The sequence below is a fragment of the Bison bison genome, unplaced genomic scaffold (assembly GCF_000754665.1).
Source record: "Bison bison bison isolate TAMUID 2011002044 unplaced genomic scaffold, Bison_UMD1.0 scf7180017864349, whole genome shotgun sequence".
NCBI lineage: Eukaryota > Metazoa > Chordata > Mammalia > Artiodactyla > Bovidae > Bison > Bison bison.
The window spans coordinates 4,260,525-4,272,619 of record NW_011494921.1 but is presented as its reverse complement, the minus strand read 5'-3'; the positions used below and the strand labels follow the sequence as shown (position 1 = coordinate 4,272,619).

The following is a 12,095-nucleotide window of genomic DNA, read 5'->3' as shown; positions in this document are numbered from 1 at the left end:
CCCGAGCTCCTGCCCTCCCAGCAGCAGCCCCTCCACCACGGCCCGGTGTCTGCACACCCAGGGGCAGGCTGGTCTCTTAAGCATTCTCGCTAGCCTAGGGGAGCGGCTCCCCTCTGTGAGTTCCATCAGTCCTCCCGCTCCTCCGAGTCCCCCGAGGCCCCCGAAGCCCGAGGCGGCCCCGCGGCTCCTTCTAAACCAGCCTCAGCTCAGCGGGGGCTCCAGCAGTGGCAGGCAGGGCTGAAGACCCCAAGGGCGAGGCAGGAAGGAGAAAAGTTCCTGTTTCATCTTCTTCAGTTTGCTGTTCCCACGACCACTGGCCGTGGTTTACAGTTGGTGAACTTAAATTTGAGTGAGAGCAAAAGTCCACCTGGATAAACTGTTGGCCCCCGGGAGAAGGGCACTCACAACACTCTGCTCAACTGCTGAATTTTGCAAGAAGATCCAAAGGCGAAGCTCAAGTCCGGTCTTCCGACTGCCTCTATCCACACTCCCTCCTGTCTCTCCATTGGCCTCTCTGTTTCTTGGTAACTCGTGGGTGAACAGAGGCAGAGGAGGCTGCGTCCCTCCCTAAGGGCCGGACCGGTGCAGGGTCCTGCCCAGGCCGCCTCCCTAGGTCTGCACAGCAGCCTCAGAGATTCACGTGTGTCCCAGGGATCCCCAGCCTCTGGGATCTAATGCCTGATGATCTGAAGTGGGGCTGATGTAAGAACAATATGAAGAAAGTGCACAATAAACGTGATACACTCGAATCATCCTGAAACCATCCCCCCGACCCTGGCCGGTGAAACACTTGTCTTCCACGAAACTGGTCCCTCGTGCCCAAAAGATCAGGGACCGCTGAGTCATACAACAGACTTCCGCTGAGTCATACAACTGACTCCTACACTGACCCTGATTTGCCTGGATTCAGGAGGTTAAAGGGCGTGGCCTCAGGGCCCTGGCTCTCTCCTTTCTGCGTGTGCGTTCAGCAGACCTGGAGAGAGGGGTGCGGGGTCCCTGGGCGGGACTGTTCCTTTCCTGCCTGCCTCCTGTTCTTGCTTTCTCCTGCCCACCTTCTTGCCACGGTACTTTAAACAGCTTAGCTGAAACTGCTGAACGTGCCCTGTGCTCGTGGCTTCAGTCTTCTCCAGTCATTTCGTTTTTAAATTAAGCTTTTCATTTTGAGATAATTGCGGATTCAGGTAAGAAGCAGCACAGAGGGATTCTGTGTTCCCTTTACCCAGTTCTCCCCAGTGGCTGCATCGTGCAGAGGAACTGTTCAACAGTGTCCTATCCAGGCTGCTGATGAGTCAACACGCAGAGGAACTGTTCAACAGCGTCCTATCCAGGCTGCTGACGAGTCAACACGTGCTGTCAACACGTAGAACCTTGCCGTGACCATGAGGATCATTCCTGCTGCCTTTTGATTTATCGTGATCACTGTTTTTTTTGTTTGGCTGCGCTGGGCGTTCGTGGCAGCGCGCGGGCTCCTCTTGTTGCGGAGCACGGGCTCTAGAGTGCTTGGGCTCAGTAGTCTGGCACCTGGCTTTTGTTGTGCTGAGGCCTTTGGGATCTTAGTTCCCTGCCCAGGGATCGAACGGGTGTTCCTGCATTGGAAGGCAGATTCTTAATCCCTGGACAGCCAGGGAAGTCTCCATACTGGCTTTTTAGAGCCACAGCCAGTTCCTCCCACGCCTACCTCATTCTTAACCCTTAGGAACCACTGATTTCTTCTCCATTTCTATAATTTTGTCATTTCGGGAATGTTATAAAAACAGAGCCCTACCATATGTAGCCTTTGAGATTGGCTTTTTTCACTCAGCATAATTCCCTGGAGATTCATCCAAGCGGTTGGAGATATCCCTTTTTATTGCTGGGTGTTTTTCTATCATACGTTCCTGCCACAAGGTGCTCACCCTATCTAGTCACCGAAGACGTCTGCATTGTTCCCAGTTTGGGGCTGTTATGAATAAAGCTGCTGCAAACATTTGTCTGCGGGCTTTTATCTGAACATAAGCTGTCATCTCTCAGGGATGAAACTCCTTTGTGTGCTGGGCTGTGTGGTGGTTGCATATGTATGTTCTTAAGAAACTCTTTTCCACAGTGGCTGTACAGTTTTAATCCTCAAGAGCAGTGTGTGAATGACCTCTTTTCTCTACCCCTCACCAGCATTTGGTGGCGGCATCATTTTCACCATCCCGACAGGTGTGTAGTGATGTGGTTTTAATTTGTGTTTTTTCCATAGCGAATAATGTTGAGCATCTTTTTACATTTATTTGCCACCTGCATATCCTTTTTGGTGAAATGTCTCTTCCTGTCTTTTGTCCATTTTCTGATTAGTTTTTTTGTTTGTTTTTACTGTTGCGTGTTAAGAGTTGTTGATATATTTTAGACGCTGGTCCTTTGCCGGTATGTGGTTGCCTGTCTTTTCCCCCAGTCTGCGACTTCATTCTTCATCTTGTTAGGTCTTTGACAGAGTAAATGCTTTTAATTTTGACGAAGTCCCATTTATCAGTTTTCTCTTTTATGGCTTGTGCTTTTGGCATCACGTCTAAGAGCTCTTTGCTCTAGATCCTGAAAACCTTCTTTTATGTTTTTTTTCTAAAGACGTTTTTATGATTTACGCTTAAGTCTGTGATCTATTTTGGGTTACTTTTTGTATAATTTGTGAGACTTAGGTTGAGATTTCTTTTCCCCCGTGCGTGTCCTTTTTCTCTGGTAAGGTGGTGCTAGTGATAAAGAAGCCGCCTGCTGATGCAGGAGACTGAAGAGACGGCTCCATCCCTGGGTCAGGAAGATCCCCTGGAGGAGGGCCTGGCAGCCCACTCCAGTATGCCTGCCTGGAGAACACGGACAGAGGTTAGTCACTAAGTTGTGTCCGACTCTTGCGACCCCGTGGACTGTATGTAGCCCGTCCGGCTCCCCTGTCCATGGGATTCTCCAGGCAAGAATACTGGAGGCAGGTGCCTGGTGGGCTGCGTTCATAGGGTTGCACAGAGGAAACCCAACCAGTCCATCCTAAAGGAGATCAGTCCTGGGTGTGCATTGGAATGACTGATGTTGAAGCTGAAACTCCAATACTTTGGCCATCTGATGGGAAGAGCTGACTCATTTGAAAAGACACTGATGTTGGGAAAGATTGAAGGCAGGAGGAGAAGGGGATGACAGAAGATGAGATGGTTGGATGGCATCACCGACTCAATGGACATGAGTTTGGGTGGACTCTGGGAGTTGGTGATGGACAGGGATGCCTGGCGTGCTGCGGTTCATAGGGTTGCAAAGAGTCGGACATGACTGAGCGACTGAACTGAACTGAAGCAACTTAGCACACATTTGTCTGAAACGCTGTCTCCCACTGAGTTGCCTTTTTTGTGCTTTGTCAGATGTCATTTGGGCGTGTTTGTGGGTGCTTGTCAGAACCCTGTCAAGGATCTCTCTTTCTGTTGACACGGGCTGGGGCTGTCCGTGTGACGCCCCCTCTCACCCTGCATGTTACACGCTCCGGCCCTGGAGGCTTGGCCCGTGTGTCGTGGGGTAAAGGAAGGCTTGGTGGCGTTCGCTGAACCTGCCTTGCCAGTCGCTCCTCCTCTCGCGTGTGCCGTGTGGATGGCGTCTCCACGGCAGTGACGGCCCTGAGTGCTGCTTCGCCGCTAACCTGCCCTGTGCTCCACGAAGTCCCGGCAGGCCCTGCCGAGAGCTGGGTGGGCGTCCGTGGCTGAGCTCCAGGCCCTCTTCACCCCGCGTCCTGCTTCCCCCAGCCTGGATCCCAGCCACGACCCCAGGGCACCTGAGGCCCTGCCTGCACCTGTTGGCCCTTCTGAGGAGGGCAAGCCCCCAGGCCGGGGTGTGAGATGGAGAGTCTGGATGGACCATCCCCTTCCCAGTCGCCCTGAACCCCGTGGTGCAGTAGAACGGGGGTGCCGGGCGCTTTTAACACTGGCGAATCTGCCCTGGATGTGTGCCTGGTTGCTCCGTTGTGTCCAACTCTGCGACCCCATGGACAGTAGCCTGCCAGACTCCTCTGTCCATGGGATTCTCCAGGCAAGAATACTGGAGTGGGTTGCCATTTCCTGCTCAGGGGTCTTCCAGACCCAGGGATATAACCTGCCTCAGGGCAGGAGAAGGAAGGGAGTGAGAGAGAGGCTGGAGAAGCTTCCCTCTGCTCCGTGAAGTAGTTAAGAGGCCACAGCTGTAGTTTCAGTCGTTGAAAATTAAGTGTCCTGGAATGTCATTGCTTCTCCTCTTGGTGAAACCACAATTAAATTTAGCCCAGTACAGATCGGAAGTACATATTATGGCCTCTGAGTTGGTGAGACGGGTTTTCTTCCTGCAGACTCTGCATCAGCCGTGGTCAGAGGGTGTCGTGTCCTTTCCCTTCTGTTTTGCAGTTGAGGGAACTTACACCCAGTTAGTGGCCAGCTCAGGACTCAAGGCAGGGTTTCTTTATTGCTACTTGTCCTTTCTGGTTTCTCATGGTGACACAGAAGCACAGAACTTTACCATTGCAGGCCCCGTAGGAGTCTTACGAGAATAAACTCTGGGGTTTATATCCACACTGAGGGCCTCCCTGGTGGCTCACTGGTAAAGAATCTGCAATGCAGGAGACCCCGGTTCAGTCCCTGGGTCTGGAAGATCCCCTGGAGAAGGGAATGGCGCCCCACTCCAGAACTCTTGCCTGGAGGATCCCATGGACAGAGGAGCCTGCCGAGCTCTAGTCCATGGCGTCTCGGAGAGTTGGGTGCGACTGAGCGACTAACACTTTCATGTCCACACTGGGGCTTCCCAAGTGGCTCAGTAGTAAAAAGTAACCACCTGCCAATGCAGGAGCCGCAGGAGCTGATGGTTCAACCCCTGGGTCGGGAAGATCCCCTGGAGGAAGAAATGGCAACCCACTCCAGTATTCCTGCCTGGGAGATCCCGTGGACAGAGGAGGCTGGTGGGCTATGGTCCATGGGGTTGCAAAGAGTTGGACTTGACTGGACACAGGCAAAAGTAGATCCTACCTGCCACATATCCATGACAGCTTCAAGGATGCACATTAAGGGGACTTACCTGCAGTGGTCCTTATTTTTCGGGCTTGCTGATTCAGTTTAGGTTCAGGGAGGTTATGGGCGTCGTGAGCACAAGGTACCAGGTGTGTTAAACGAGCTCCAGCAGCCCCCACCAGTTCGTTGGAGCCATGTCTGCTCAAGTGGCTTCTTCAGGAAACCACGGAGCCCACCTCAGTTCCCTCAGCCACCCAAAGTATCATTATTAGCTTGGTTTTGGGTCTTGCTCTCCTAAATGTTTAATTTTAATTTTGGTCAGGCTAGTTCTGACCCAGGTTATATTTTAAGGTCATCAACTGTTAATTCATCTGTCTTCTTGAGTGATTGTCATCCGAGTAGATTATGTAAGTTGACCACACTGGTCTCTGAAAATTGGCTCATTTCACTGTCAGCTCTTATTAGGCCTTTTTTTAAATGCAGAATGATTTGAGGACAAAAGCACCCCCAGCAGCTAGCGTTGTGCACAACGGTGTATGCCGCTGTTTCTGCTGTGATGCTCCGTGTTCCTTCTATCTCAGTGGGGTCGGAAATGAAATGCTTTGTTTGTTCTCCCATCGTGAGATCGGCTGAGAGGGAGAGCGGGAAAGCAGACTGGTGTTACTTATTATTATTATTGTTTGATAATTATATTGTAGATGGAAGATTGCAAAACTGCTGTTAATGAGGCAGAAGCAGTGTACTTAGCGTCTGGGCTGACTGTTAAGCTGACAGCGTTCTGACCTGTGTCTCACGCGGTCACACGGTTTTGGTCTCTCTGAAGTGGAAGCATAAGTAGCTGCTGCTTACTCACATTTCCTTAGCCTTCCTCATCTTCCTCTTGTAGATTTCCCAGGCTACCTTTTTCCCCCTAAAATATGAATTGAAACGCAGAGAATTCATAGTTTTGCCGGCTTTGTGCTCAGTATACTTTTACTCTAAGATTTTACTTTAAATATTTTTAATAATCTGCTCAAATAATTCCTCATGATGCGAAGAGGATGCCAAGCCCTAAGGCTGTCTGCATCCTCACCAGGGCCCCTGTGTGTCCCCGTGCCCCCACCAGCCATTGATTTCTGTGCCAGGATTGGGCACAGAGGGTGCAGTATGGGTAGTCATCACATATGATTGCGATTACCTTTCAGCTTTTAATTTCTGCTTTCTCCTATTACCTGACTACTGAAAAGTAGCATTTCACTTTCTAAAGGTAGCAGTTCTCTGAGCAAATGGATCTGCCCCAGACTGAAAATTAGCCGCCTATTACCTGAGTATCGCAAATGTTTTCCGTGTTTCAGATGACATCAGTAAAACTGTCAGAAGACACCTGAAACTGTGTGAGTGCATTTTTTTAGCTGTTTTCTGTTCCAGAGGCCAACTTTGTCACATCAACCTGCTTTATCCCCTAGTAAGTGTTCTCAACTTGTATAGAAGAGAGAGTTTTGAGAGACATTTTTGTTTTCTTTGGTTTAAACCAACAAAACAAGGACAGTCAGATCATCAGAGACCACAAAGAGATCCTGGCCTGGCCCGATGCCCGCACGCATCACCCAGTCCAGAGAGAGTGTCATTGCCAAGAGTCCCCAGCAGCCCAGAGAAGCAAGTGGCGTTGGCTCCGCTTCCTCTGCACTGTGAGATCCAGCACCACCGTTTCAGGAGGCGGAGGGGACCTGTTACCTAACACAAGGGCAGTGGATGAAACTGGAGGGAGGAGCTTCCGTGGCAACTCAGTGGGTGAGAATCCACCCGCCAGTGCAGGAGACGGGCTTCGATGCCCGATCCGGGAGGTTCCCACCTGCCGAGGAGCAGCTGCACCCGTGCACTGCGTCGATTGAGCCTGAGCTTGGAGCCCGGGAGCAGCAGCAAGAAAGGCCACCGCAGGGAGACACCCGCACCCTGCAGCGAGAGCAACGCCCGCGCAGCAAGCAGCAACGACCCAGCATAGCCAAACCTAAAGAAAGAAATTAATTTTTTAAAAATCAGAGGGGAATGGTTGGGCAGACGCTGTCATGTGAGTTGAAAACTGTGGCTCTCACCTATGTGTCCGCGAGAGAACATCTGCAGCCCAGACGGCCGGTTGGTTCTGCACACAGAGTGGGTGGAGTGGGAGCCAGTAAGCAGAGAAGCGTGGGAGTCTGCTCGGAGCGTGTGCGCTAACGCAGACGCATCTGTGCATGCACGCTCCGGCCGAGGGCTCCCCGGCAGCTGGATTCCTCCACTGCAGTGATCGGAGAATAGGGAAGCGTCGTGATTCGGGTGTGCGATCCACCGCTCCTGGTCTCGCTTGTCTGGAGTTGGCGAGGAGCCTTAGTCAGTGGAAAGGGCCAAAGGCAGGTTCCTGTGGCTGGTCAGTGGTCCGGGGAGGGGGGTGGGCAGAGACCACCACCTGCTCTCGCGGAGCCTCCGGGGCCACAGTGCAGTATGAAGGGAACACTTCCTCCCTCCCAGGGACCGACGTGTGAGACAGGTCGCTATGGAAACGTGGCTGTGTATGTGACCTCGCCACTCTAAAACATTTTCCCTAGTCTCTGCAGTCAGAGATTTCTGTCATAAAGAGCACTTTAATTCATAAAGCCTCTTCTCGAATAATGTTGATACTTACTTTAGTTCGCCTTACTAGTACAAAAGCTCTTTCATCCACCAATGCGTCCATGACTATTTATGTAGTTGACCGCATACAAGCATCTGACAGGGGAGCATGTTTAAGTAACTCGTTGTGAATTTTATGAGTACTATGAAGGGTACCTGGTAACATCTTGATGGGAGATAATGTTAAAATTCGTTTCGGCTTTAAGGAAACACGTGCTCTGTCTCCTTTTTAGGTTTTCTCTTAATTTTGTTGCTGTCTTTCCCTATAATAAAGCTGCGTCACCATAGATGGAAGCCACGCCGTGGAGTGGGCTGGGGGCTTGCCTGTAATCGTGACCACGGCTGTCCCCCCGCCCCGCTGTCAGCCTTGGAATGGGTCAGAGCCCAGTTCAAATCCTGGTTCCTCCACCTGAGAGCTGTGGGCCCCTGGCAGGTTTCTTAACTCCTCCACACGTCCTTTCCTCACCTGTAAAGTGGAGATAATGCCATCGACTTCATAGATTTTTATGAGAATCAAATGAGATGATGTATCTAAGTCCATCTATTTAAAGGATCCAGTTCACTTGGCTCACAGTGGAATGGGCTCAATGCATAGGATAAAAAGAAAATGCTTTGACTTGAGTGTAGAAAACACGGGTTTTATTCCTAGTAAGTGCAAGACATTCTGAGATGCCTGTTGAAATGCAGACACTACAGTTCACTGCCTGGGATGAGTAACCGTGTGGTGAAGTGAATAGAAACCTTTAGTTCAAAGAAACAGTGGATTACCTGTGATAAAGAAGAGGTCACCAGGATTTGATACTTAATGCATCTGTGGATTGGTTTTCATTGGCTGTGGCTTGTTTTAATCTTTGGAATATGTATTATTAGAAAAGGAATGCTATTTTAAAGTGATGCTTAACCTCATCAAAGCTGCCTGTAATGTTCTTATTTTGTGACTGCAATAAACATTTTATGGGATCAAATTTGTACTTTAGTCCTTTCAGGAGAGAACCAAGAAAGAATTTCCAAGTGAGTTTCTGATTTTCCTTAGTTTTCCTTAGAAGCTGAAACCTTAATTTGCTTGATTCAGAAGCTAAAAGAATAAAAAGTCTGTTTTGAAAATGTCTTAATTCTGTTGTCAGTATAAAAAATTGGTTCACTTTTAACTACAGTATGTTTTGAGGCTTTTCTTTAACTGACTTTAATAAAAATTATACATTTTGGAAGATAGTAGATACCTGTTGCATGAATGTCCAAATAGTATTCAAACACCTTTTAACTTTGGAATGATACTAAGTCCTCCATTTATATTTACTGTAAGTTTTTTTGTGTTTTAAAAGCCTGCTGTGTTCAGTGCTTATATCTAAAGGGATGTAACATGTAATGTGTTTCAGTTTTTCCTTGTTAGTTAATGGTGTAGAGGCCTTCCCAAAGAGGATTTCGGTCTCAGTTTTAGTTTATATGTGATTAGATTTTAAGCTCTGGAAGTTTCCATTTAAAATCTGAATTTATGTATCTGAACGTGATTTGTTGGTTTTAATCGTAAATCGTATAATGGCCAGTTCATCCATTTAAAGACCAGATCATGTGCAGAAAAGAAGAAGCGATTGCTGTGGCCATTCTTCTGTATTCCTGTATCTCACATCTCAAATACTGATAACTGAAGTGGCCAAAAAAGAAAACCGGGTTAGCCACTAATTACTTTTTATTATTTTGAAGAAAGTTACTGAGTTCTGGGAACTCTGACTACTGTCAAGATAGATGCCCATAAACTTGTACTTTAATTACTCATTAGATTTGCTAACTTACTTTATAAGAATACCTCTTCTTCGCACTAAAAAAAAATGTGTAAAAGTAACAAAATTGGAACTCTACCAGCAGCTAACCTTCTCTTTACATCACACTGTGGGGATGAGCCTGACTTTTGGGGATGAGCCTGACTTTATGAACATACTGTTTGTGTTTTATGGAGTAAGGTATTTTATCTTGACCATTTAACTTTTTTAAGTTTGCCTTTTCTGTGGGCTTATAATTACTGCAGTGCTTGCAGTGACCAACGTATACTTACTTTGAGGTCTAACCAAGCTTCTCTGCGTGTTAGAAAGTACTTCGCAGGACCAATCGTGTCTCCCCTCTGGTTTGTCTAGAAGACTTGCACTGTCTGCCAGATGCTGCTCCCCAACCAGTGCAGTTATGCCTCCCACCAGCGGATCCATCAGCACAAGTCTCCCTACACCTGCCCCGAGTGCGGCGCCATCTGCCGGTCCGTGCACTTCCAGACCCACGTCACCAAGAACTGCCTGCACTACACGCGGAGAGTGGGTTTCCGGTCAGTATGGCCTTCATTCCGGGCGCGTGAAGCTTGCGCAGGGTTCCGAGTGGTCCGTGCTCAGCATTTTCATTTTCTTACAAGTGAAACCTTGATCAACAGATCCTCTGGGAACCTCGCTCATTCATAAGGGGGGTGTCTCTGTTTGAATCCTTTCATGTGGGGTTGACGCTGGTCCACGCCAAGCCCGGGGTAAAGGGGGCCCCTCCTGCCAAGCAGAAGCAGGCATGTGGCAAAGCTTGGCTTTGATCGAGTGTTAGGAGCCTTTGTACTTTATGCCCCCTTTCTAGCAGACTTTTGTTGTCATGCTGCTTACATTTTAACCCCTGTAAGAACACAGTGCATTTCTGCACCTCTGAGTTCTTCTCTCATCAAAACAAAAGGGTGAGATGGTCCCCCACTTTTCTCTTGTGTTGAAGGCTGGGTCGTATCAACACGTCCTTTCCTACCATCGCTCACTGTGGAGGAGCCCTCCACCCAGATCATCTTTCTTTATTCCTCCTTCTCTGTTCCTTGGGCCTGGGCTTCTCCCGCGTCTCTGCTCATCTTCACTGTGATCCTCTCACTGCCCCCTAAAATTTTCAGATGTCTTTTACAACATCTGACAAATCCAAACATTAGCCTAATAATGTGTGATGATGCGTTTGAACTTGACCCTCCGCTTTGTGACCTTCTAAAATACATTCCTGAACCTTCTATATTTTGATTAAATGGAGGTCCACCAAGAAAACATGTCATTGGTGCACATGTCTCTGTTAATAGAGGTGTTACTGTATTGTGGGCTTATTTTGAGACTTTGGTTACCGGGTATCGTTAATGTTAGACTGTTAATACACACATTTTTTAAAAAGGTGTAACACAGTTCTGATGTTTTATCAAAATGAAGGCCAGTTGGTATTGATTTAGCAGTTTTATTTCAGTTAAGTTTAGCTTATGGTGTCACTAGTTTCTTGGTGGTTCTGTCCATTTCTCTAATAACGAGACTGATTTCACGTTTTTAACTCATGCCTCCAAACCTGTGATGTGCAGGCGTTTCATGGATTGAGAACCACCTAATAGATAGCCTTTGGTTTGGAAGTGTAAAAACCAGAGTTTTTTGTGCCTGTTCTGCTGCTCACTGTGGTAATGCACGTGATCCTGTGCCTCGGTGCCCTGTCTAAACTGGCGTTACGTTTATTTACCTCCGTCTCCACGGTTATGTTCCAGAGTAAGAGAGGGTGACCCAGAAGCATACTCAGTGCTTAAGACGGACGTTCCATGTTGATGCCGCAGAATTCCCACACAATAACACTTTGGTTCTTATTCCGTATTTGGAAACTCTTATTACTGGATTCTTTGTTTAATATAGAAGGCAGTTCCTTCAATGGATGCCAATTTCCTCAGACATTTAGAGTTGATATGTCCAATATAATGAAAGTAAATTTAAATTGGAATGAATAAAAGAAGTAAAGACTCCTATAATTCTAGCTATTCCTGGTATCTTTCCTAAATTAAAACAAAAGCTCTGCTGGCAGGCTCACAGTAATTAACACAGTTGGAAAAGCCCATCCCTTTTCTTTTTTTTCCCCCTTGTTCACGGCATTGCCTAAATTTGGCACTTTAAATTTTTACTAAAATTTCTATTTAGTATGTTTTTTTTTTTTTCTCGCACTTGAGGGTTCATTTCAGTTCAGTTCAGTTGCTCAGTTGTGTCCGACTCTTCGCGACCCCATGAATCACAGCACGCCAGGCCTCCCTGTCCATCACCAACTCCCGGAGTTCACTCAGACTCACGTCCATCGAGACAGCGATGCCATCCAGCCATCTCATCCTCTGTTGTCCCCTTCTCCTCCTGCCCCCAATCCCTCCCAGCATCAGAGTCTTTTCCAATGAGTCAACTCTTCGCATGAGGTGGCCAAAGTACTCATAGGTGGAGTTTCAGCTTCAGCATCATTCCTTCCAAAGAAATCCCAGGGCTGATCTCCTTCAGAATGGACTGGTTGGATCTCCTTGCAGTCCAAGGGACTCTCAAGAGTCTTCTCCAACACCACAGTTCAAAAGCATCAATTCTTCGGCACTCAGCCTTCTTCACAGTCCAACTCTCACATCCATACATGACCGCAGGGAAAACCATAGCCTTGACTAGACGAACATTTGTTGGCAAAGTAATGTCTCTGCTTTTGAATATGCTATCTAGGTTGGTCATAACTTTCCTT

General features: G+C 48.0%; 1 protein-coding gene across 1 annotated transcript in view; it reads left to right on the top strand.

The window, feature by feature from the left end:
• The window catches only part of ZNF532 (zinc finger protein 532), a 112,338-nt gene that overhangs the window by 56,013 nt on the left and 44,230 nt on the right, over positions 1-12,095 (top strand). Inside the window, exon 5 of the mRNA XM_010854828.1 lies at positions 9,719-9,900. Coding sequence (XP_010853130.1) covers positions 9,719-9,900 — 182 coding nt within the window. The remainder of the gene's footprint in view (positions 1-9,718; positions 9,901-12,095) is intronic.